Here is a 26,801-nt window from a genome sequence, read left to right on the forward strand (position 1 = left end):
TGCTGGCCTTTGTCCTGACTTTACCAACATGACTCATCTTAATCGTGTAAATGTGAACATGATTTTATATGAATTTTCATATTAGAGAAGTCTGCTCACTTAACATAAAGATCCATTTCAATCACAGGCTTTTTTTCCTTCTCAGAAATGATCAAGAAGAAATGTGGAAAATTATTTTTTGTTTTTTTGAATAGAAACTACCAACATTTTAACAAATTGATTTTTGCTGAAAATAAACATAATAAAGTAGTATTTTAAAACCTCAAAGTGAGGGATTTCCCTGCAACAAAATTTAGGATTATTTAGCTGTCTCCAAGAGGACAAATAAAACTGTGAACATAATGGTTGACTTATTGAGAAAGAAAAATATATTATACAAAGACCAGAAAACAGTGGAAGAGAAAGGTCTGTAATGGCTTGGCTGCTGAAGGACATTTCTACCCTCATGCCAGCACTAAGTGCTCTTCCCAATGAATAAACCATATGTCCATTTTTATATGCTTCCTTTCACTTAGATCCTGCTACTTCACAATATTCCCTTTGTCCCAGCCCCTGCCTCATCTTCAGCCACCCCCAGCCTGGCTCCCCCATCCCTCACTTCAGCTCCTTGGGCAACCAGTATTTGTGCCCTAGCTACCAATTTGAACATCTGCTACCTGAAAAAAAGAAAAATCACCTCATTGCCTAACATCCTCCAGGGCAAAAAGTTTGAAGGATTCAGCATCCTCAAAAAAACAGCCACAGAAGGACAAAAAAAGCAGCAGCAGCAGCATATCTTTTCCAGCTCAGTAAATTCTATCTATATAAAGATGAAATGAATAACACTTTTAAAAATTATTCACTGCAAGGAAATCCATGTTACCAACAACGTATTGTCTTTCTTTATGCATAGACTGAGACCCACACAGTTTATTTCATTTTTGCAAGTGTGTCTCTTTTTCAACATATTACCATATAGAAGAGATAGAGCATATACATAACTCCAGAGAACAAAATGCCAGTATTTCCTCTCTTTCTCTTGTATTTTCCCCCCCCCCTCTCTCTTTTTACATCCCAAAACACTTCCCCAGCTGAAAGATAAGAAAATATTTTCATTGAATTAAAGTGAGCCCTGTGTTAAAATAGCTTGCCTGAATCCAACCAGAGCTTCATTTCAACACTTGGTCAGCAGCCCTCCCTTATTCATTTCTTTCTATCAATGGCCTCATCTCCAACCTGAATTCTCATCACCATATACCTTTGCCCCCAAGCTTTTGCTAGTCCACTTCCTTGATATGTTTGCACTTAATTTGATTCCATCCTTCATGCTTTTTTCATTATTCTTAGTTCATCCACACCACATAAATTATCACTTTTGTTTTCAGTTCCCCTGTGCCCCCTTCACACCAATTCCAAATAAATACTTCTGATTCTCATCTATTTAATCCAAATTAATTCAGATTCCCTTTCCTCATTGCCCATCTCCACCTCTGCCTCCCCTCCTGTCTGTTTCTCTTTCTTATAGCGCCTACTTTTCCCTCCATGTTTGTCTCTGCAGAAGGTTTTACTGGCAAAATGCTTCTGGAGGGTGCAAAGTCATTGCTTCCTGTGTTGTTTTAGGAAAGCTGTGCTCTACATTACTGCCAGCTTCAATGGGTCAATGCCTGCATGTCCAACTTCATCCTCTATGACGAGTGGCTGTGCATCACCACCCCGACACTGAAATTACGGAAGTGAGGAAAGAAAAGCTTCTTGCTTTTTAGTGGGATTTAACTTTAAGTGATTTATTTCTAGTTTATATAAAGCTGTTTTTCTTTTTTTCCACAAAATCATCTTTAATCAATATCATCAGCAATAGTCAGGACTACAACCAACCCTATTACTCTCTTTAATGAGCTCTTACCATCTGCCAAGTAATTTACATATATTTGGGCTTCCCTGGTGGCTCAAGGTAAAGAATCTGCCTGCAATGCAGGAGACCTGGTTTCAATCCCTGGGTTGGGAAGATCCCCTGGAGGAAGAAATGGCAACCCATTCCAGTACTCCTGCCTAGAGAATTCCAAGGACAGGGGAGCCTAGCAGGCGACAGTCCATGGGATCCCAAAGAGCTGGGCACAACTGGGCGACTAACTTTCACTTTACATATATTTACTCATTTAATTTTCAAAACAATCTAGGAGGTAAATTATCCCTGTTTTACAGATGAGGAAACTGAGACTCAGGGAAGATGCATCAGGTATCCAGGGCATAAATCTAGGAAGTTGTAGAGCCAGAATTCAAACCTGAGTCTCCCTGACTGCAAAGCCCTGCTCTTAACTGCTCTGCAGTACTGCCTTTCCAATAATGCAAGGTGCCTTCTTGGATAAATTCCCCACAGGGAGGATTCTTTCCACTTTAATCCACTATAGAGCAAGTGGTTGCAGGTGCTGGGAAACATAATGAGCTCCACCTTGATAATCACTCTGAGTAGACAATGCCCCAAAAAAATAAACCACAGAAGATGCATCACTTCTCAAAGTTATCCTCCTAACACATCCATTAGAAAGAGGGGACAGGAAAAGGAAGCAAATGCTCTGGACTCACCCCCCAAAAAAGAATCTCTGCTTTCCCAGAGATGCCCAGCCTCCAAACTAGGCAGGACATAGCCTGTCTTCGTGTCAATAATTTAAAAAATGTGCTCATAATCATGAATTCCATACCCTCAACAAAGCTCAACCTTCTCGCTTCATCCTGCCTTCTCTGGTTTCCTGGGGGGAAGAGGAGATGAGTCACGGCTGAAGCCTGGGAGCACTGCAATGTCTTCTAGTTACTTTACTCACCGACTTGAGAAAGACAAATAAATAAAACTAACCTCCAGAACAATACCAGACAGGTGAAAAAAAGGAAAAGCTGACAGTAGCAAGAAGCTTTTGCCTTGAAGTATGTGGACTAGAGGACTCGAACTCAAACTCCAAAAGGAACCATGAGTGGGACTTGAACCTGAGCCACGGGTTCAAAAGTAACCTTAGGATAACTTTCCATGAAGCAAGCAAGGACCACAAGCAAAAGTCAGTTTGAAATGAGAGGAGAACATGCCTAAGTCTTATGCTGTGAGGAAACACTGTCCGCTATCATCCTCCCATGGGAATAACTTTGAAATTCAAGGTGGTGATGGTTTCTACACACACATTATACACTCCTATCTCAGGGAAGCTCCTCTGTTCTACACAAAGACATTTCCCAAAACCGCCTCCCCCAAGAACATTAGAGCTGAGAGGGGCCTCAAAAGCCAAATTGTTTGGTAGATGTAGAAAATGAGGCTACTAGTGAGGTACAGGGATGTGCTCAGGGTGACAAAGCTAGTTAGGGACAGCACTAGAACTAGAACCTAGGTTTCCCCATTTTCCAACCAATGATCCTTGCACCGCACACTTCTCTGGTGACATAGTCCTCAAGTCACCACAGAGCACCCGGAAGGCAAGCAGCAAGCCCAAGAAGAAGAACTCTCTCCAGACATATCTCCCAGCCTAGATCTAATCACCCATTTTTTCCCAGCAACACTCTGATTCTGCTACTTACACTTTCGGAGCTCTTCCCAGTTCAGTTGGTATTGTGCACGCAGATTGAAAAAACCATACCGGCAATATACTTTCAGGGACTCATTTAAAAACCACTAATGACAGTAATTGCTCCTACAATGCTAACCCCAAGAAGAGACACCAGCCCTAAGTTTCTGCCTCAAAGCAGAGGACAAAGACCAGATTCAAGGAAAATGCTAATCTCATTCTTTTCTTCACAAACCCCACTCTTCTAAATTATCCCATCACTCCCAAGATCAGTATGAGTCCTGGGAGTCACCACAGAAGTCCTGAGTAAACTATACAGTCCCTGCCGGTCCCCACCGCCCTTACCACACACATAGCAATGTAATCACTTTAGCAACTTCGCAGTAACAAGCTCATTAAAAAGCAATTCTGCCATCTCTCTATAAAGCACGCGCCAGAGAACAATGCAAAAGAGGAGATGCCAATTAATTACAGAATGATCACATCTAATGAACTCTGAAACCCTCCTGCTGTTGGTGACTTTGATGAAAAATCAGGGATGCTGGAAAAAGAGTAAATAGGGACACCCTGGCTACCTTGTTCAATTGCAATTCTCTCCAAGGTAACGTCTCAGATTCCAGTGTTGATCAAAACCACCGAATCACACCGATAAAACAACGAAAAGTGTCAGGGAAGTGACAGGTGCATACATCACGTACGGCTGTGAGTCATACCACCAGAACCCCTGTTCAGGCATCCTCAGCAGTGTCTGATACTACACCAAGGCTGGCACTGCCCTCTGAAAGAATCTCCAAGCCAGCGAGTGACAAACCCATGTCTGGTGCCCAGGACACCTGGAGATCCTAAGGTTAATGGGTGAGTCACTCGGCTTCCCTCCCAGGCCTGCCTGCCTCTCTATACCTCCTCGTTGGCATGGATGCCACTTCTCGGAACAGAGAGAAGCCCTTCCCCCCACGAGGCTAAAGGACGAAAAAGAAGAAACCACGTGCGGCCAACTTGTACCACTACCTGTGTGAGTCCTCTGGTGGGCCTTTAAGTGGGAGCTTTTTGTATAAACTTTCCGGCACCCGTTAAACTGACAGCGATGAACCCTCTTCTTGTTTTCGGGGCACGCCTCAGCCCCTACCCCTCCTTGCTCACTGTCGCTGTGTCCACTCTTAACTGTCCCAGCTGCCGCCACGGCTGCCGCTGCTGTTGCCACCCCTCCCACCTTGACTGAGCCGAGCGCAGCCTTCTTGGCCACCAGTTTCAACGTCACTGTGCCGTCCACGGCTGAGAGAGTCTGTGAGGTTTTCACCAGATGGCGGCTGAGCTCAGGGGACGATGGGGGCGTTAATGAGGTCACTGCGTTGAGCTGGGCCTGGTTGACGGCTGTGTAGCTGTCTAGAGAAGAGCTGGTTGGCTGGAGGCTGAGGCAGGTCTCAGATAGCAACTTGTCCCGAGAGAGCAGAATGTCCACGGCCGAGCTCTTCTCGCAGATGGTCGCTTCCACGGGGAGCAGCAGGGGGTCTAAGCGCCGGAAGCTTTCCTCGATGCACGGGGGAGGAGAAGCACGGAGGAAACAGTCCAAGTCCTCACCGAAGGTCTCCGAGATCCTCCTGGGCTCCGTCTGCAGGTAGCGTTCCAATTCAAGGCATGTCTGCAGAGGGCAAGGAGGGAGGGAGAGAAACAGCCATCAGAAGCAAAGAACACCAGGGGACCACATGTTGACAGGCTGAGGAGCAATCTACAGGAAGGAACAGAGGATGTTTCCTGGCTCATATCTGAAATCTTCCTGGTGAAAGGTCTGACCTTGTTATTTTTCTCCCTGGACACTTCTGAAGGGTTCACAAGGGTCACATCATATGAGCTCAACTACTACAGTTAATGGGGAACTAGAAACCCAGAAGGGCTATCTCACACCATCAAGTTCCCTGAGAACATTCAATGTTAAAATGATCTCACATCCTACAATCCAATTCGGTAGGTGAGATGCTCTTAGCCTCCCTAGGAGCCCGTATGCAAGCAGGAAGCAAAGAAAATCAGATGAGGTTTTCATAGCAAGTAAGACTCCCCACAGTCCAACTTCATTTTTCAAACAGACTTTGGCAAATCACTAAGCACAATCATTACGTATTGCGAGGCAAGAAGCATGAGTCCCATTACAATAGTTTGACATCTGTCTACATGATAAAAATAAGTTCAAACACAGCTATTTGAATTGTTAAAGAAAAAGACACTAATCTATTTCAATATAAAGTTTTCACCTGGTAAAGAAGTGAGGCAAGAAAAATATAATCAGAAAAGTTCAGAGTTTCAACAAATCTTCATCCACAGTGCTCGTAAGTCTTTGTAAGATGGCAGAAGTGTTTTTATGGCAAAAATGGATATTTAAGTTTATAACCTGAAAGCTCTCCTCACTTAATCCTGCTCTTTCAGAATCTGGTAGAAAACCATAGTCCTAACTTATGTGTTTTGGAGAAGGCAATGGCATCCCACTCCAGTACTCTTGCCTGGAACATGGACAGAGGAGCCTGGTGGGCTGCAGTCCATGGGGTCGCTAAGAGTCGGACACGACTGAGCAACTTCACTTTCCCTTTTCACTTTCATGCATTGGAGAAGGAAATGGCAACCCATTCCAATATTCTTGCCTGGAGAATCCCAGGGATGGAGGAGCCTGGTGGGCTGCTGTCTATGGGGTCGCACAGAGTCGGCCACGACTAAAACGACTTAGCAGCAACTTATGTGTGCTAAGTTACTTCAGTTGTGTCTGACACTGTGTGACCCTATGGACAGTAGCCTGCCAGGCTCCTCTGTCTATGGGATTCTCCAGGCCAGAATACTGGAGTGGGGGGTCATGCCCTCCTCTAGGGGATCTTCCTGACCCAGGGATTGAACCCGTGTCTCTTATGTCTCCTGCACTGGCTGGCAGGTTCTTTACCACTAGTGCAACCTGGGAAGCCCAGTCCTAATTTATGCCATCAGTTCAACTTGTTGTAACTTCTGGGGCTTCAACAAAGAAACACTGCCGGCAAATTTAAAATCTGACTAGCTCCTAATTCTCTGGCTCTCTAGCACTTCTATGTTTTCAACCGGTGTTCTGATTCTAGGCTTTTATTCTGTTAAGAATATATTTTAATGATATACCTGGTTGTGTTGTATCTGTCAACGATTTTATTTTGGTGACATTTCAAAAGATTGGTTTTTAATCAGCCTTCTGGTAAAACTGCATTACTGAATAAGAAAAGCAGATTTTTAACGATGAATCACCTTTGGGTCTCACTGCTGATTTTTAATAGTATAAACTAATGAATGGTTCCAATCTTCATTCAATACTCATGTCACAAGTGTTCATTCAACTACTGTGTTCACAGCAAGGTGCAAGGCTTTCTGTGTTAGAGGATGACACAGTAACAGATCCACGTGACGTACATACAGAATAAACAACTGCAAGCTAAAATTTACATGAATTTACAAGCAAAGTGATACCAAATAATCTAACAATAAAGTATGCTGACAAGTTCTTAAAGGATGAGTGGACAATGAATTCTGTACTCTTATGTTATGGAGGTGTTAATCAAGGAAAGCTTATTGGAAAACTAAGCTTGATTCTATTTTGCTTATTGATTAAATAACAGCTCTTGCTGAGTAGCTTTCCACCACTTTATATCTAAAACCAATACTGCCACCTTCTCAGGTCTAGAAATTTCTCTTATCCTTATTTGTCCCTTTTCTGAATTCTATGTTTCAAAGTTTTTTTCCTTTCCTTTTTCCATCTCATTGCTAAAAATTATCATTTACTTCTTTCCAGTATTAAAACCCCCAGTCTCAGCCCCAGTCAATTCACTTCTGAATTATATTACCCCCAAAAAACCTCCCTTTAATCTTCCCTTCTCTTTTTAAACCATCACCTATCAAGAACAGTGTCTGGTACCCATCAGGCACATAATGTCTACCAACCAAAGATAAACCAACTATATACTATTATTTTTAATCATTCTATTCCACTCCACTGTACAAAAGCTACCTGCTGACCTTAATCTGGAATACGATGAAGCTAGATATGACCACTAATACATGTCTTCTAGAACATAACGCTCCTTTAGCTTTGTTCAAAGAGTAGAACCAGACCTTTGAGACACAAATATGTTCCAGGGGGAAGTCAGCTGAATCATGGGTTAGAAGAGGTCCTTGAGACAGGTCCTCGAGACAGGTCCTCACACACAGGAACTATTTCACAGTCACCAGTGTCTATCGATAGGGCTTTTGGATGTCATATCCTCTTATGTAGTTTTTAGCTCAAAGGTTCAAAAGTCACTAAGAAATTGTGATTGTTATTAACAGGAGGCTTAGATCTCTTCATATTCAAAGTTCTGAGGAACTGAGACATTCTAAATGCATTTACACACTCTTCAGGGAGGATACAAACTAACCTACCCAGTATGCCCTAGTTTGAATCCCAGAACACATGGATCATACTAATCATCTAAGGATGGAGATACTTCTCATCACTTAAATACGGGGAAATTTGGATCACTAAGAGAGGCTATCTCTTGCAATCCTAATACAAGGCATTCTATTCCATCTGAGAGCTATAAACCATGAGAACCCGTCAAAATATGCTGGATAGCCCTCTGAAATCATTATGGAATATTGTTGTCTTGAGAAATCTACTTCTTGTAATATCTGCTGGTAATGAAGCTTAGATAGAAAAGAAGATTTTGTCAACCAGAAACTCATCAGGAGTGCTGGAGAATAAAATGTTAAGGATGAGGAGTATTTATTTCATTGTTAGATTATTTCCAAGCAAAAGAGATAGTTTATCTCCCATATTTAAAAAAAATAATTACAAGAAGTCCCATAAGAAACACCTATGATGTTTAATTGGAATTTGTGGTTTCAGTATTTATTTAGAGATTTCAACACATATACACACAGAGATTTTTATAGTAACAAAGGTGTGTTTGCATGTATGTGTATACATGTATGTACTTCCTGGCTCTGTCAATCAGAAGAATCCACAAGCAAAGACACCGTAATAGTAGTTAGCACACTTGGCATCAAGATCTTGGTTTCTAAATATCATTATCCAATAAAGAGAACCTGGGAGGGAAAAGTTGATTGAAAGGCCTGAGGCAAAGAAAATAAAGATGAGTTTGGAATATCTTGTTGTACCATAAGGTAAAAAAGTGCTCATAAAGTGATGAGTGTATGTCAAAAAGACACATGAGCCAACTTGAAGGAGTTCTCAAAGCCCAAATCTAGGGAATTTGAGCAATAAAAATGAATAATGATAATAACAGATTCTAACCCATGGAATAAAATTAATATTCAAGAAATTCAGTGACATAAAAAAATGGTTGAATAAAAAAACGGAGGAGACAGATCAGCTCCTCCTTATAGTAAAATGACAATTAATAAACATAAGTATTGATGGAAATAGAAGATCACTACTAGTCAAATAACAAAGAAACAATGACTTTCAGCAAGAATCACCAAAGGACGTTAAAATTAATAGATGAAGGTGTAATGAGAAACAAGATATTTGTCTAGTCTCAAAGTATCCCCTCCCAATAAGACATTTATTAATTATAAGGACAAAACATAATAATTTTATAGCAGAGAAACCTGGCATGCACCATCTTAACCATATGATGAAATTTAGCAGCATATTGATATCATATCCCACTGGTATGATAAGCTGAAAAGGGCACAACATTACTCTATGTCACTCTTGCCAAAAGTTCAATAACCTCAATCTTATCATGAGAAAACATCAGACCAATACAAACTGAGGGCCATTCTACAGAATACCTGGCCAGTATTCTTTAAAAGTACCAAGGTCATGAGGAGCAAAGATTGAGAAGCTGTCACATACTGGAGGAAACTAAGACGATCAGACAACCAAATGCAATAGGTCCCTGTCTGGATCCTGGATGAGAAAAAGAACAGGGGTGGGAAAACAATGTAATTCAAAGAAAGCGTATAGATTTAGTTCATGGTATTTTATCAGTGTCAATTTCTTATTCTGATATCTGTACTACGGTTATGTAATACTAAGGTAAGCTAGGAATATGTATACAGCAACTCTATGTACAATTTTTGCAACTTCTGTAAATGTAAATAATTTCAAACGAGAGAGAAAAAGGAAATACCGACTGGCAAACCAGGAGTGTCTCCAGATTGCAAATTTTGATACAGAGTTTGAATGTCTGTTTTTCTATCAGAACCAGAGATTTGCATGCATGCATGTGTGCATGCTGTCGCTTCAGCAGCGTTCAACTCTTTGAAACCCTGTGGACCATAGTCCATCAGGGTCCTCTGTCCATGGGACTCTCCAGGCAAGAATACTGGAGTGGGGATGCCATGCCCTCCTCCAGAGGACTTGTACTACAGTTATGTAATATCAAAGTAAATTGGGAATATGTATATAGGAATTCTATGTACAATTTTTTCAACTTCTGTTAAGTCTAAATTATTTCAAATGAGAAAGAAAGAAAAAAAGAAATACCCATCAGCAAACTAGGAACATCTCCAGATTGTCAATTTTGATATAATGTGAATACTTGTTTTTCTACCAGACACAGAGATTTACTCTGTCCCAAAGACACTCTAGCCAGCAAACTCCAAACTGGAGTCAGCAGATGTCAATTTAACGACATAAATCATGGCTGTCTGGTACCTCACCTTGGAGAAATGAGGCTTTGCTCAGCCTGAGCTTACAGTACAGCTAAAGACTTGAGACACTGTATCAGCCTCCACCATCTCAAAAATCTACTACTGTCAGCAGTGAGAAGGAAAGGTGCCCAAGTGCAAAGCGACTTTCTTATTATTTATGAGTCACAAATGAGTCACTAATATCTTGATTTCAAAATGTATGGCTTCTTTGAGTTTTCTAACAAATATCACCTGAATTTGGCTTTGAACTGATCACTCTGAAATATTTTAATATGCTCTCTCCATTCTCTTCATAGCCCTCTTGTTGAAACATGCTTATTAAAAACCATCATCCAAGACCCATTGTTATTAGTGCTATTCGCTCAGTTGTGTCTGACTCTTTGTGGTCCCAAAGACTGTAGCTGGCCAGCCTCCTCTGTCCATGGAATTCTCTAGGCAAGAATACTGGATCGAACCTGGGTCACCCGCCTTGCAAGTGGATTCTTTACCATCTGAGCCACCAAAGAAGCCCCAATCCAAGACCTAGTCTCTAAAAAAGAAAAAAAATGCAAATCTATTACTGCCATATCTGCAACTTCTATGATAGGATCCCAAGGCATAAGTTGATAGAAAACAAGATAATCCAAGTCTTGCAGCACAAATTCAGTTCACCAAAATCTCCCTGCGGTAGTTACTTTCATAGGATCAAGAAGTATGCAAGAAACTTGTCATATGCAGGCAAGATGATGCCAAGGTTACCAAACAGCTCTTTTTCAACCAGTCCTTATCTCACCATAATTTACACGAAACTTGCCAGGGAAGACTACAAACATCTCCAGGCACTTTTGCCATCTCTCCTAAAGGGTTTTCCTCACCTATTTTTCCTCTCATTAACTTTCCCTCATGCCCATATACTTGATTTTCTCCCCAACTAATTATCCTTTCATTCAAAGTTCAACATAAAGTCTATCTCTTTAAGGAGCCTGGTCTAGGAAATGTTAAGAAAATATGCTGGCTGTAAAGTGCTTAAAAACATTCCTCTTCAATCCTGGACAATTAAATAGTATCTCCAAAATGAATCAAAGGGGCCACAAATTGGTGACATGTCTGGTTTATTAAGATTTATGATCTCCTTAAAAGCAATAATCATATTGTTTAAATCACTTAAGCCTCAAACAATATAAATAATCTTTTAGAGCTAAAAACTACCTTTGTTATCTCAGATGGGAGATATATCTAAGTATTTGAAGTGGTGTAGAGTTGTTAAGAACTTTCTAAAAATTAAGCTGACCTCACAACCCCCATCCATCACCACCACTGTAAATATTTCTGTGTCTTTTAATTAGAACATAAGACAAAGTCAGTGGTCCAATATTCTTGGCACCGCTCAATAGCTGTGTCATTAGGAATATTTATTTGTAGTCTTTGTACTTTTACTCAAGTATCCACACATACTTGAGTTAGTGAGTAAAAAAGAAATAAAAGAAATTGCATTTTGCTAATGATTTCTTTCTGGAAACATACAGTCATCAAAATAAAATGCTACCTACTACTACCTATGTTTATAATCAATCATCAGTCATTTGTGTTCCTGTTAACCATCTGCCCTTCATTCCACGAATCCCACTTACTTCATTCATCTAAAATACAAACAGATAAAACAATCTGGGGAAAGAATATAGATGCAAAAATATGGCGAGACACAGCATTCTCCTTTGCGGAAACTTGCAAAGTCATGCTTCTTCTGAGATCAGACCTTGACCTGCTGATGTTGATGGTTATGATGATGACGATGCTTCTAGGAAGAAAGGAGTAAACTCTGGTTCTCAGAAAGAATGCTCACCCAGGTAACTGCACACACAAGTGAGCTGTACTTGGCTGCCCGTGCGAGTCCCTCCCTGTGATATTTGTTATGTGTGGCTTTGTCACATGCTATTAACCGTGGTGCCACAGTCCCCAAAGAATCTGAAGTGTAGAAACAGGGAGAAGAACCTCTTACCTTTCTCCTGGGAGTATCCCAAAGCTTAATTACTTTTCTGTGATTTGAAATCGTCACACACATCCCAGAATGGAAATTCAAAGTGCCACAAAACAAGCGACTTGTAGTAGGGTAATCTGGCCTTCTTCTATAAAGCAATCTCTTAAAATACTCATTCTTTCTAACATATTATTAGCTATGCTCACACTTTACACTTTTTAGCAAAATATTCTTCTAACTCCTACAGCCAACTTGAAAACTTTATAGGATTGCAAAGTTGATATTTATGGGAACTTTGTGATTTCTTTTTTCCCTTCAAAGGATGATATGATGTAATGGTTCTGTCATATTTCTAGTCTTTTAAAATTAGGTCAGAGTTTAGAAAAGGAAGTGGAAAGCATGGCCAGAGAGTTCTGGTACCATTTTTCTCAGGAACTAGAAAGGGGAAAGGAAGCACCATGATTGATAAGCTCAGTAAGCATATAGGAGAACCTTACAAAACAAGCACCTCAACTCTTTGCCCATCTTCCTGGGTTTCAACATTTCAAAGCATGTTTGAGGAGAAGAAGGTAACACTGAACCTAACTGATGGCAGGCAGGATGCATGAACCAGTGACAAGAATTAACCTTGTAAGATCTAGAAAGTGATGTCTCTGATGATTTTAAACCAACATCCACTTTTTCTTGACTTCCACTGGGGGAAAACATTAGAGTGGAAGGTTAGGGGAGAAAAAATTCTATCTAGATATTGTGGGTAAGCAAGTATATGGTTTAAGTGAAAATCTCTTACTGCATTTTTCAGTTATTAGGTTAAAAAAAAAAAAGAACCCACATCAATAGCACACCCCAGAGGTACAACAGAATTACGCATCACTACCAGAACTGCTGAACTCCACAAAATAACCACAGTACTAAAATCACTGTAACATCGCATTCCTTTCCACTGTTTCTCACATCAACTGGTTGCTGGAGCTGAAACCAAATTAAATATTTCCCTCTAGTAATTTGTACACTCTGAGAGACAGTACTATGAAAATTAATTGAATTCTAAACAAACATCAAAGTTGGGAAATTTCTACCAAAACCTCTTCAGTGTTTCTCCTCCCCAAACTATTTTCAACATACAAAAAAAGTATTTATTGTATGTTTTTCAATGGGGAGTCTGGGGAGAAAGGAGACCAGATTAAAGGCTTGGGGAGAGGGTGATGTCTTTGAAATCAACAGCCTCAAATACTCGTTTCATCTCCCAAGGATGTCTTAGTTGTGGTACATTAAAAAAAAAAAAAAAAAAAAAAAACACCTCAACATAAATCCAAATTAATTGTTAAGGCGAGTTTTAAAGTCACATAACCTAGGCAGAGTTGGGATCCAGGTCTTACGCTCCTTGAAGGAAGGCTCCCCACACCTCCAACAACTTAGAATAGCACTTTCTTCCTTCAGTGTCTGTAATCCTTAAAATTAAGTGTCCACTAGGGAGAAGGCAATGGCACCCCACTCCAGTCCTCTTGCCTGGAAAATCCCATGGATGGAGGAGCCTGGTGGGCTGCAGTCCATGGGGTCGCTAAGAGTCGGACACGACTGAGCGACTTCGCTTTCACTTTTCACTTTGATGCATTGGAGAAGGAAATGGCAATCCACTCCAGTATTCTTGCCTGGAGAATCCCAGGGACGGGGGAGCCTGGTGGCTGCCATCTATGGGGTCACACAGAGTTGGACACGACTGAAGTGACTTAGCATAGCATAGCATAGCATAGGGATAAGGAGGTACATGCATAAGAAGTCTTCCTATCTTGGCTCAGGGTTGTTTTTCCACACATTACTTTTCAGAACACACCAATTAGAAGTCTATCACTCTGGCTTCCATCCACAATTACTGCAACTACCCTCCATCAGCCCTTTAGGAGAGGCACTCGCTATTACTTGGCCACTGAATTAAAACTAAATTCAACTTACAAGTGGTAGATAGACACCACTGCTCATCACAGCTAGATCACTGAAGATGCTTGGGTCCGCTATCAACATACTTCCCAAAGAAGCCTCAATTTAGCTTGACACACACTGGAGGAAATCCCATTTGTTACTTTATAGCTTGAAAAGAAGCTTCATTAGATGTCTCTGCTTCAGTCATCACACTTTCATGGACAAAATAAAATTCATGCCTTAATAATAGTCAATTAAAAATCATCCTCCATTAGAGCAAAGACCTAGCTCTGGGCTGAGTGTGTGGATTAAGAAAGACAAAACTGCAGAAGAGATACCCCTAAAGGAAAAGCCCATCCCCATGTAGGGGAGTGCCAACAGTCCTTGCTTTAAGTCCTGTCCCAGCAACTCACAAGAGCCCACGGACCTGGGAGAAGGCATGCTGTCCAAGGAGTGATGCTTCCTGGGAACAACAGTGATCCTGACAGTTGCTCAGCTTCACCATTAATTTTCCATAAAGAGCAGTTTTTGCAACGAGCGCTTGTGTCAGGAGGGGCCTGATGCTTCAAAAACCTGTAATTATTCTTGGCTCCCCACCCCCCACAGCCTCTGCACCTGCGTCAGTTCAAGGCACCAGCTGGCCATGTCTTGCCTCCTGCCTCTTAAAGGGGTGGGTTGGGGCTGAGGGGCGGGGTGGGCAGGGGAGCCTTCATTGAAAACCCAGACTCACATTACTTGCCTCTTCTTCCAAAATGCAAAAACAAAACAAAAATGTTTCAACTCACCAATCTCATCCCTTCCCCCAACGGGTCTTGCCAAAAGAAACAAATAAACATTAATTGGCTAGAGAGCCTTCATTCAAACCAAGATTGCTGAAAAACACAGTAACAGAGAAAGGTCTGACAAGGGGTTATTAATGCTGTTTCACAACTGCGCTCTTACTCACTCCCCCACTCACTCCTGTGAACTCTGCACACACATGCACACACCCTCCCCAAACTCCCCGGGCCCCTCTGCACTGAGTGGCCAAGATGGGAACATGCCGAACCCATGACATCATCTCCCCTTCCTCTCCCAAATCACTTGCACAGGCTGACTCAGGCTACTGGGATTTTTTTTTTTCTTTAAAGCAAACTCATTTTATGGACTCCCTTCTGGACAATTGTTATATCCTCCTCAGTCGGGTAAATTAAATATATCCTTTCTCTACCTCCCATAAAAATTACATATACATATATGATTGCTTCTTTTTACCCTGAAGCACAGTTGCCCATGTGTACAATGTACACACACATACACATACCCAGTCAAAGCTTGAATTTCCCAAGAACAACAGGTTCAGTTCTCATCAGGGCCCTCAGTGGTAGATGCAATTTAGTGATTGGTGATCACAGAGGATATTTTCAAAACCAAGAGAGTTTTCAACAACTTCCACTGTGGAATGTTAAAGGTGGAGGTACTAAGGAATGTTTGTTCTGCTCCTCAGACTGCAAAGTGACAAGCAAAAACATAATGAAAACCAAGCCCTGAGCTGCTTTTCCTGACACAGAAGGTTGTACACTGACTTCATTTGAGGTACTTGGAATCCACTTCTCAAAATATTTCAGGTGGCAGCAGGGGTGTACCACGGGGCTGCTCACCCCAGTTAAAGAAACTGGCCCCGTGTGCTCTGAAAGGCAGAAGAGAAGGGATGAAGAGTCGGCCCTGGAGAGAGACTGCCAAGGGCCAATATCAGGCTGCACTACTTACTAGCTCAACTCACTGCTGGGCAAGTTACTCGACCCCTCTGCCTCGCTTTCCTCATCTGTAAAATGAGATAACAGAAAAACCTACAGCACAGAAGTGTGTGCGAGTTCCATCCCTCTCAAGTGCTGAGTACCTAGAACAGGGCCTGAAACACACACTCTCTAGCCAGTATAATGTGTTCTTTTTATTACATGTCTAAGAACATTGAGGGCATGAAAGGGAAAATAAAAACAGCAAATAATTATCCAGGTAAAGCAATGCTGTTGAGTAGGAAAGATTAAGTGATCTACCTCATGGGGCTGTTTTCTCACCTACCAGGTGAACGGATGGGGGGTCTTAGGAACCTACTCATCTGGCGGTTCCAAGATGCCATGAAATAGTGGTAAAAGGGTAAAAGTGGTGAAAGGTGGGAATGGCTCATTGAGAACAGGTTCGAAGGAAGAGACACGTGGCTCTGCTGCCCAAGAGGCTGGTGAAAGGAAGGAGGCTGAGAACCCAGAAAAAAGGCGGTCTTTGGCCTCTTCACAGGGGACTCAGGAAGCTTATGACACTCTCTAACCCATGTTTCCAGATACTGTGAAACTAATCCTCTGCTTCACCGTGGGTATTGGCCTCACTAGCATTTAATCTTCACTAGAATGTGGATTCCTCAGATACCTGGACTTGTTTTTCTCTCATGGTCCGTTTGTCTTGTTGAATGAATGAATGAGTCAATGAATAAATGAATGAAGCAACTTTCAAACAATTCCATCAAAATGTCAACATATTTGAGCACAATTCTTGTCAGGTAGGGGTCCAAGAGTATGATAAAAGCCAAAATTCTTCCTCCTTCACCAAAAGAACATCAGAAAAAGTATGCATGCATATATAATCAGCAACAGTCCTTGTAGGATTCCACACTATTTGAATAATTAAATTCTTCATTAAAAAAGTAAAGTTTTAAATGCTTACTCTCTGGGATACACCCAGCATTCCTAAATGAGAGGCATATTTAGATTCCTAAAAGGCCATAGCGCAGCCCTGTGTAGGAAGTAAAAGTCATTTCGTCATCTCAGAGAATGTTCCTCTTCCTTTGGCCACTTCATCTTTTCTCCTCTGGCCTCCGGAAACCACCAGGAAGAGACGCCAGAAAAACACAAGTGGACAAGCTGCTATGTCCAATTTTCATTTTTTGTTGGTAAAAGGGCCTGGTCTGGGAATCAGGTTCAATGTCTCCCTTTCTGATGCTGCCTCTCCCCTTCCCACTAAACTACTAACCTGGAGCAGAGAGTTCATTTCCTTCTCTGCAAAATGAGTGAACCATCCTCGCAAAGACTCCTTCCAGCTCAAATTCTTGCTGACAATCCTAGCCAGCCATCACATTTACTTACTTGCCACGGCCAATCAGGTCCTACGTGAACTTGTCTTGCCTTCCTCACCTCTTACCCTTCTCCCATGCACACAAACACACCAAGTTCAGAGCCGCAGTGCCTGCTGTTACCTGCTTTCTTTTAACCTATGATGTTCTGGTTTAACTGCCACCTATTCAGAGTCCTTTGATCTGCCTAAATAACTCAAACATCCTATTCATTCTCTATTAGACTACCTTGTTTTATTTGCTTTTCAGTTACTTGCCAAGCCCTGGAAAGATCCAAATTGTTTGTTTTCATGTTTACTGTCTATCTTCCCTACTATTAAGGAAGTTCCAGCAGAGTAGGGACCTCCAGCTTATGTGCCAGTGAATCTCCACACTCAGCACAGGGCTTGGAAAAGCCATCTACACATACTAGTTTAATGGGTAAAGGAATCAATGAAGCCATTAGTCAATGCCGAGTTCTACAGAGAATGATAGCTGGTCTCTCTAGCCAAGAAATCTATTCTAAAAGGTGTACCTTACGAAGTCAAAGGGCTCCATCAACATTTTCCTCCATTCACACATCAGCACCGAGAAAGCATGTGCTGATGATTCATTCTCATCGGACTGAGCAGAATGGAGTCTCTGCTCAAGACAAAGGGATCAGTCTTGGGTCCTCACACTTGCCCATTTCCAACAGATGCAAGGAGGGCATTTCTTCTCAGAAGTCGGTATTGCATCATGTGTTCAGGGTGTCACTCAGATGAGCAAACCCACCCTCTCCTGGCTTTCCGCACCAGGAGCTTGTTAACTGGTGCCCTGAGGGAACAGACTAAGGGTAGAGGCTCAAGCCTCTTATATCATTTATTCCCATTTCTACACCCAAAAGGGCCTCCCTGGGAAAGGCAACTCTGGTCACTGGTCTCTGCAGCCCTTGAGGGTCACAACCATTTGGTCCCCAGTGTGGGTCTCCCCATATTCACTGGTCTTTCCATGAAAGAGTGCATTTCAATTTCACAGGCAGCGAGGATCCTGTTTTTTGTCATCTTAAATAGCCTCACACTCCACTTACATAGGTGAGGTCCTGGGAAATTCCTATTTTGGCCTCTTCTGGTGACTTTCCCATAAATTCCTAAACACAAAACGTTTCGTTCCTCTCCATTCCCTTTAAGAATTTTACATAAAAAGATATCTCTACTGAGAGATGCTATTTATTTCAGGATCATTATCTCAGAGATACAGAGCTCTCAAATACTGAACCTGGAAGTAAGCCAAAATCCAATTAAGAGGGTATGGCGTTTGAACTAGGCAAGAGCTAAGGGTGAAAATACTGAATATAAGCTGTACAGGGTCCCAGTGTATGTGAGCGTGTGCACGTGTCACTGACAATGCAATGCAGATTCTTTTTCATGTCTTTCAGATGCTTTTCCCTAAACTCATTGTTGTTTCCAGAATCCCAGAGCCAGTCCCTTTCTTGTTTATTATGTTAGGCAATAGGAAGCTTTCAATGATGGCTGGGAACAGGTGAGGGAGAAAGGAAGAGATGGTTTTCCATCATGTAAAGAAAAGAAAAACTGTGCCCAGCCCATTTCTGAACCACAATCCAATGTTGCAGATTTCAAATTAACAATTCAACCCAACTTGACAGGGAAGAATCAAGTGTTGAGGCCCTGAAGTTTGGTTTCCAGTAGCTCTGGCATCTCATTCAACCCTAAGTGGCTCGCCCGGTACGGCATGACATGCACTTTCAGGCGCACCAGTCTTCTCACTGAAGAAGAGACACTAATTTGAATCATCACTGCCATCCCCTCTCCTCTTTGTTCCTGTCTGAACCAATTTCCATACAGTTTCAAAGAAATCATCAGCCCATGCAAAGGGGAAGTCCCAATGGAACAAGAACTACATTAGCAGCATAAGGGGGAAAATCTAATTTCCAATCCAGTTGCTTTGTTGTTTCAACCTCCAAGGAAGGTTGCTACATATGCACAACATAAATTAAGTTTTAAAACGCCACCGTGATTTAAAATTAATAAAAACTCTCATGGGGAAAAGGTGGTTTTTGGTACAAATCTCCTTACACAATTGAAGGTCAACTCCACCAGAGCTTGTGGGTGGTCTCGGTCTTTGAGATCTCAATCATATCAGCGAGCAAAATATTTCAAAATGCATATATTCACTGACATCAATGCACATACTTTTAAATAGTTTATGGTGGATGAAATCTCAGTGTAGGGTGGTATCCACATTAAAAATTCTTAAACTACCTTGTTGACAGACCTCACTGAGATGTATTTTAATGCTTCAAATTAAGGATTCCATTTTGGCATGACAGGATATGCCAATGAGATTTCCTAGTGCCCTGCTTACTGGGATAAAACTCATGGCAAGACACCAGTGTGACTACATCATTAATTAACCTGAACCACATACCGGAACATTGCTGCTAATAAAACTCCCCTATAAAGAAAACATGTTTTCTCAACTGAGAATCCTGGAATGTGGGCCCCAGCAGAGCCACAGCCTTAATTAAGGAGATATTCTGATGTTGTGTCTATATTTGCACTTGTCATAAAATTTGGTCATGTTTGGCTTGCTCTTCAACAAATTGAGATCTTGAATGTGCTTTTTGGAAAAAGAAAATAAAAATGACATCTACACCATCAGGATTTGCAAACAACTATATGAAAGAAAGGATTACTTTTGCTGAGGCAGGGATGTACTATCTATGTCGTTCTTGAAAACACACTCTGAGCTCTGAAACCACGATTCACTGAATCAGAGATCCACAGAACCCCTCCATTTTCTCTAGAAAACAGGCTGACAGAATCAGGAACAAATCATAAATATAGCAGCCAGGTGAAACTGGGACTTTTCCAATCCAATCCGTATGAAATGACATATAACTTCTTTATAGAGAACTGTTTTGTGCAAAGCTTCTGAAAATGGTTGTCAATGTTTTCATGTAACCTTAAAGTCCTCCTATGAGTCTAACTAGACAACAAGGATTAAAATTCCCTTCCTATTAACGGGGAAGCCTTTCTGGTAAAGAAAAATGGGTTTTCCATACTTCTATAGCCGTACTACCAACAAAACCAGAAACAGAACCAAAGGATTCTTGGGCTTTTCCCTTAGGCTCTTTTTCTGGTCCAACTCTGAACCTTCTATCATGATCTCAAAACATAGAAAGTTCAACAAACCATCTGCAGTAAGCTTGAAGGAACAGATTCCTGACAAAGGCTCAGGATCTTCCCAAATTGTAAGCACAATACCCAAATTTCATTCCACAAGCTTTTCAAATATTTGTGTAATTTCTGTGTAATTTCTCCTGGTAAGAAGGAAACAAGAAGTCTTAGTTTTGACGACACCCTTTATTAGGAAATTTCTGAGTTTTCTCTGGCTGTTCCAAACCTTGGTTGGATTGTTAAAAGTAATTAGAATTTTAGTCATTGCAATTTATCAACATCAAGTGTCATCAATGAAACAGAAAGAAATGGAATCAGTATCATTAAGATCTGAACTAAGAAAATTTATAATTATGGTTTACTAAGAACCTAATTTTATTTTTTATTGGATTAATGATAAATATATGGAAACTATAAGTGATTCATTTTTTTAAAAGGGGTAGTTGAACCTGCCATTCAACATCTTTTTAAAAATTTTCCTAGTTTTAATAAACATAAAAATGCATATTTGACCAAACCAGATTCAACATCCCTCTCAACCAGTGCCCTTCAGAATACTCAAGCTATTTTCAACACCAGTACTATCAATCACTCATTTCTTTTGTTTAAGATTCAAATAAAAAATGCAGCCTGAAAAAGGACATAGAAGGAATAGAAGCAGCAAGAAGAGGAAAAATAGCAGCAAGCGAAACAGATGAACAGCAAGCATTTCACTCCTGTGTAAAAACCCTGGATGCCAATACCTCTTCTCAGGTGACACACCTCTAACCAAGGAGATCCATCAAACTTTGGGCAGCAAATCAACTCAAGGGTAAAAGAGACACTTGGCCTTGCTCCCTACATGGAAACTAAACCTTAATTTTAAAGTGCTTTTGTCTATAATCATTTGGTAGTCAGCTGAGAAGAAAGATGGCTGGCATTATTGTGATTCAGAAAGGTGTGGTTGTGGAAGACCATCTTTATTAAAAAATCAAGGAATTAAGCATCTTATTGGGATGGGCACCTAATCAATCTTGGATATCAAAACCTTTCCACTTTGGGACTTTTTACAGATATCAAAGGCAATGTGGGGTCACAGAGAGAACACAGACTGGAGTCAGGAGGACTTTAACCAGCTCCTCCCGTGTAATTAGCTTTGCGGCCTTCTTCAAGTCACCTCCTGTTTGGTCCTTGCTTTCTCATGGCCAAATCTTGCTTGTCTAAAGGAAGCAAAGCATGTGGAAGATGAAATTTTACTATTCGGATCCCTCTGCTTATGGGAGTCTTCCGGTATCTCCATTTCAGATTGTGGACTGCAGTTTCTGCCCAATCTCCCAGGTGAGATCCCAGGAAACAAGGCCACACAGTTGTCCTTGAGGTGCTGGGGTAGACAGGTGGTGTTTTTAAGGATCCCCAGGTGACTCAGTGGTAAAGAATCCGCCTGTCAATGCAGGAGCCGTAGGAGAACCAGGTTTGATCCCTGGGTCAGGAAGATTCCCTAGAGGAGGAAAATGGCTACCTACTCCTGTATTTTTGCCTGGGAAATCCCATGGACAGAGGAGCCTGATGGGCTACAGTCCATACAATCACAGAGAGTCAGACATGACTGAAAAACTGAGCATGCACGCGGGCACACACACACACACGCACACACACACACACACACACACACACACACACACACACACACACACTTCGAGTAGGTATCAATGCCCTTCCTGATAAATCTAGGTCAGGATTCACACACTCAAACACCTATAGGGGCCAGGATTTAGTGGAAAGAATATGACAACAGAGATGGGTGGGAACTGCAGTAAACCTTCCTCCAAGTTTTCCTATGAAACTGCTCACTTGAGGAGAGACCCATCTGGAGGAAATCACAAATGAGCAGCACTTTCATTCATCTTCTGCTCAGCTACCCTTGCCCAGCACCACACAGCTGGAATCCCTGCTCTTGAGAAGAATCCTGACACAAGAAAGGGAAATGTGCAGAGACGTCACCAAGAAATGTCAAGCAGGAGAGGGCAAGCGCGGACAAATCTACAGAAGCCTGGAGGCCAGGCACCAAGTTTTAAACCTCCCTCGGGCTAAGCACAGTGCTCGGTATCATCAGCAGTTGCTCAGTAAATTCTTCTTAAGTGAATTTTTTAAAAAGAAATCTTGATTAGGAGCCACTATTACTTATCATTCTGTGCTCTTCTCAGAAGTGACCAGATCAAACTGGTTGCTTTGATGAACAGGATAACAGCCAGGGAGAAAGAACTTTGCTGGGATATGCAGAGTACACCCATTTGAACTCTGTTGGCCTTTCAGGGGCAGGTACTGTGTCTTGTCCTTCTTTTAAATTAATTGAACGATTATTTACTGAGTCTCTGCTTTACATCAGACACTTTGCTAGAGATTTTGGGGAGTCCTAGGGCTCAAAACCTGCCTACAAGATGCCCACAGTATAGCTGGGACAGAGGGATAGAAATATGCTCAACTCTAAGAGAGTATGTGTGTGACTAATAATTAGGACAAACCACGTATGACGGCATTGCAGCAAAAGAACCAGCTCACTTTCCTGGAGAGGTTGGTAAAGGCCACGTGAAAAAGTCACACTTGAGCTGGACCTTGAAAAATGAGCAGGCTTCTGTTAAGTGGAGAAAGGGGATAGTGACATTCCAGAAAGAGCACACGGACACATGAAAGCCCCACTGTGTGCCTGGAAGTGGATGAGCAGACTCATGGTTCTGATACACGGGGGTAGCTATAAAGGGGCAGCAACAGCATCCCCCGGGCCCAGAAAATGCAGTTTTCGGCTGAAAATGATGTTGCCTGTTTGCTCTGGGCTCAGTTTTACCAGTATAATTTGCTAAACAGCAATGGCTGTTTCTCTAGTGCATTGGGGATAATTCAGGGAAAGATGAAGAGCTCAAAAAACACTAGTAAAGCCCACTGGTCATATTAATGCTACCAAGTAATACTTCTGAACCAAATGTTTTACAAAGTCATCTGAGGCTTTTTCCATTTCAGATTTATACTCCTAGTTTAAGACACACATATAATAAGCCTTCAAATGAGAATAAAAGAAGAGATAAATATTATTAAAAAGAACGCTTAAAAAATGCTAGTATATCAAGCACAAAATGAAATTCAGCCCTGAGTTTCCTGGTAGCCAAGGTAAAATGATCAACAATAAGTTAAGAACTTCTCATCATCAAGAAAAAGAAACATCAGTTCCTCAGATATCAGTTGATCTGTGTATGCCAGGTTTAAAGCAAGAGCTGGAAGAAGACAAAATATGGAATAAAAGAGAAAGAATAAGAGGAAAAAAGGAGATGATTAAAAAGTATATCTCCCTATTTTTTTAAGGAAAAAAAAAAGTGGAATTTCCTCACTAAAACCATCAAATGTTTTGCTGGTGAGGGGACCAAAGGTTCAGCGCCTGGATGTGTTTTTCTCCTTTGTAGCCCCTTTCTGTTGATGTTTTTCTGGCTTTCTAAGCAAAGAGGAAACCTCACCCATTCCTGTAGACATGCATTTATGACCACATTCTCCTGGCCAATAACACTAAGCGGCTCCTTTTGGCACCTCTCAAGGGTGGAGCGTCAAGCAATTGGACCTGGTTATGAAGTTGCTGTTGCTACTGCTCAGGTTGAACGCTGGCAAGTTCAGGGAGGACTCCAGGGCAGAGCTAACTCATTAAGGACAAAATGTGCAGGCACATTTGACCTTTGGAAATCCAGCCCTGGTTAGAAGCTTCCAGAATCAAAACAACAGCTCCAGGCTGGAAAGAGAGTTGGAGGAAGCGTACTATGAGCACTGGACCCATCCCCGCCCCCACATTCCCCTGTGACTGAGAGGCTCACAAAATCAATAGAGCAGCATTATTAACTCTGCAATATCATAAGAGAAGGCTCTGCTCTCTGCCTTAGTGGAGAGTGAAGACAGCAGAAAGGCAGGCTGGCTCCAAGGGAAAGGATGCTTCATTAAAGTCTGAACTCTCGGGAGGCAAATTCATCTAAGCTCTACAGATGAACCCAGTATTGATATAGCACCTCCTCCACTCCCATAAAAGTTGTGCCCTTGGTCAAGGAGAAGTCTCAGAGGGAGACAAGCTAGTCTGAATGACAGGGAGTTATTGTTTGGTTTAGACTTCCAAAAAGTCACGCCAGGGGGCTAACCCAAGGCAAAAGTTTCAAAAACATCATAGAAATGTTCAGTCACAAGCTTTATAGCATCCCACTGTTGCTAATTTTTCACCTTGTTTTCCTGGGTCACCGACAAGTACCAAAATGAACATTTTCAAATGTCAGCAGAGGAGAACACAGAGCCTCTGTTATACCTGCAGGGAAATGAAACCACCAGCCCTATCCTTGCATCCCTTCTGATTTGCTTAGGACTCCCAACCAGCTGGGTCACGGCTTCCCGCGCATCAGTCACATGACCCAATTCAGCTGCCTCTATCACCAAGTCAGTATCACCAACACATTTCATGCACGCCTGAGGGAACAGGGTTCATTTCAACCTTCCCTTCATGTGAGGCTGTACCTTGGTCTCTACAATATCCTGCCACCATCCCTCAGGAATGCCTGTAATTGTCACTACAAGGCTGAAAGGTGCCTCAGACGCCAGGAGCAGGGAATGGCAATCCACTCCAGTATTCTCGCCTGGAGAATCCTATGGAGGCTGGCGGGCTATATAGTCCATGAGGTCGCAAAGAGTCAGACACAACTGGGCGACTAAGCACACAGCACCAAGCTAAGCAAAGTAAGTTTTCAGATGCATCTTTATCCCCAAAGCCTTCCTCCAATCATGCAGATTAAGCAAAAGTCTTCTCTGTAAAGTCATTGTTGTCTTCAGCGTCTCTGATTCTCGCATTTGATTCTAGATAGAAGGTTAAATATCCCTTGTTACAAACCATACTTACATCAATTCAATCCATTTGCTATTAAAGAAGCATCACTCTTTCCAGAAAGGTTTTTTTCCTTTAGCTGGAATCAAATAAATACGACCTGATATGTTTATCAGTATTGTTCACATCACTCAACACAATGGCAACTCACCAATCAGTCCTGAGGCAGAACTTAAGGAACAGAATGCTTATCACATCTATATTTTTTAAAACTGCCACCACTGATGACCATAAATTACCTACTGCTTTTACGTGTACAGATTTTATAAGGAAGTGCTGCATAGTAACGTACCATTAAAGGTTTAACTGACGTGCTTAGTCAGAATCTCCTGGCTGCCATGATTTGCTGTGACATGAAAAGACCATTAGCTTTTCCTTTTCTTTACTTCCCTCAGTTTTTCCTATGAAAGGAATACAACAAATCTATTGGAAAATAAGATGAGGTTAAAAAAAACAAAACCTTCCAACGATAATACAGTTACTCAAACACTGACAATACATCCAGTAAGTATATGGAGTGTGACAGCCTTTTTGTTTAGCAAGATTAAAATTCCAGCTACATACACAGAAGAGAATTTACACACTCAAGAGGAGACTCATGATAAATGAAATATATGCAATAAATGAAACAAAGATCATAAGTATACTAAATCCAAAATGTTTGTTCCATTTTAGATTTCTTGAGTGTCAACTACATACTTCCAGGAAAAAGTTTTGAGAAGAACATTTTGGGGAGTATATAAAAAAGCTATGAGATGAGCAGGAAAATTCCTTAACTATTTCAGATGTGACTGGGAAAATCACTGAGGAAATATTCTCTCCTGACACCCTGTTCTTTTCCTTATATGCCAATCACAATCTATTTATCTTGTGGGTCCACTCTAGATTCTAGCAAGGACAGCATCTGTTTGGGTCATTAATACATTCTCAGCACCGAGTACAATGCTTAGCATATCAAAAGCCTTCAAGAAAAGAAGAGAGGAAGGAAGAGAAAGAGAGAGGGATGAATTAAATTAATCAATTAAAGAAAAGGAACCAAGAGAGTGATGTCACCAGGATAGCAACATAGGTGGTTCCTGGCTTCACAAGAAGAGCAACTATCAACTATTCATGAGATAATAGTTGTTATCTGAGAAATCTGATAGAAACTGAGTAAATCACAAAGAAAGAGAACCAAACACAAATCATAGAAGAAAAATGAAGCATAACTACAAAACTGAGCATTCCCTACTTCCTTCTCAAGCATCCCGATGGTTAATTACAGAGGAGTATGACTGTTCCGACTCCTTCACCCCCTGTTAGTGGATGACAGACTCTGATCAGCAAGAGCCAGCTGACTTCAGGGACTAGGAGTGAGTTCTATTCTGATGTGAAGTGGCCAAGAAGAGGCAAGTGGACAGGTGGACAGGTAAGGGACAAAGCAGTCTCCACACCAGCATTTTTGGAGACTCAGGATTCTTCTGTTCTCATCTCTCTACCTCCACCACTCTTCCTTGAGGCTACCTGCCTGCAGTCCTCAAATTCTTTCCATTTTTACTTGCAGGGTGAGGTTGGGGGAATTCAGGACAGACTAGAACTCAACACACCCAGGGTCACTCCCCTTCCC

At 41.6% G+C, this 26,801-nt stretch overlaps 1 protein-coding gene across 4 annotated transcripts in view; it reads right to left on the reverse strand.

The window, feature by feature from the left end:
- KLF7 (Kruppel like factor 7) overlaps positions 1-26,801 on the reverse strand; it is a 105,114-nt gene that overhangs the window by 58,407 nt on the left and 19,906 nt on the right. For 2 of the 4 annotated variants that reach the window (XM_027565530.1, XM_027565541.1), the window contains one exon: positions 4,533-5,163. In XM_027565530.1, coding sequence (XP_027421331.1) covers positions 4,533-5,163 — 631 coding nt within the window. Of the gene's footprint in view, positions 1-4,529; positions 5,164-26,801 lie in introns of all 4 variants that reach the window. The other 2 variants (XM_027565512.1, XM_027565521.1) reach the window with 1 other exon arrangement.

This window comes from Bos indicus x Bos taurus, chromosome 2, assembly GCF_003369695.1.
Source record: "Bos indicus x Bos taurus breed Angus x Brahman F1 hybrid chromosome 2, Bos_hybrid_MaternalHap_v2.0, whole genome shotgun sequence".
Taxonomy (NCBI): domain Eukaryota; kingdom Metazoa; phylum Chordata; class Mammalia; order Artiodactyla; family Bovidae; genus Bos; species Bos indicus x Bos taurus.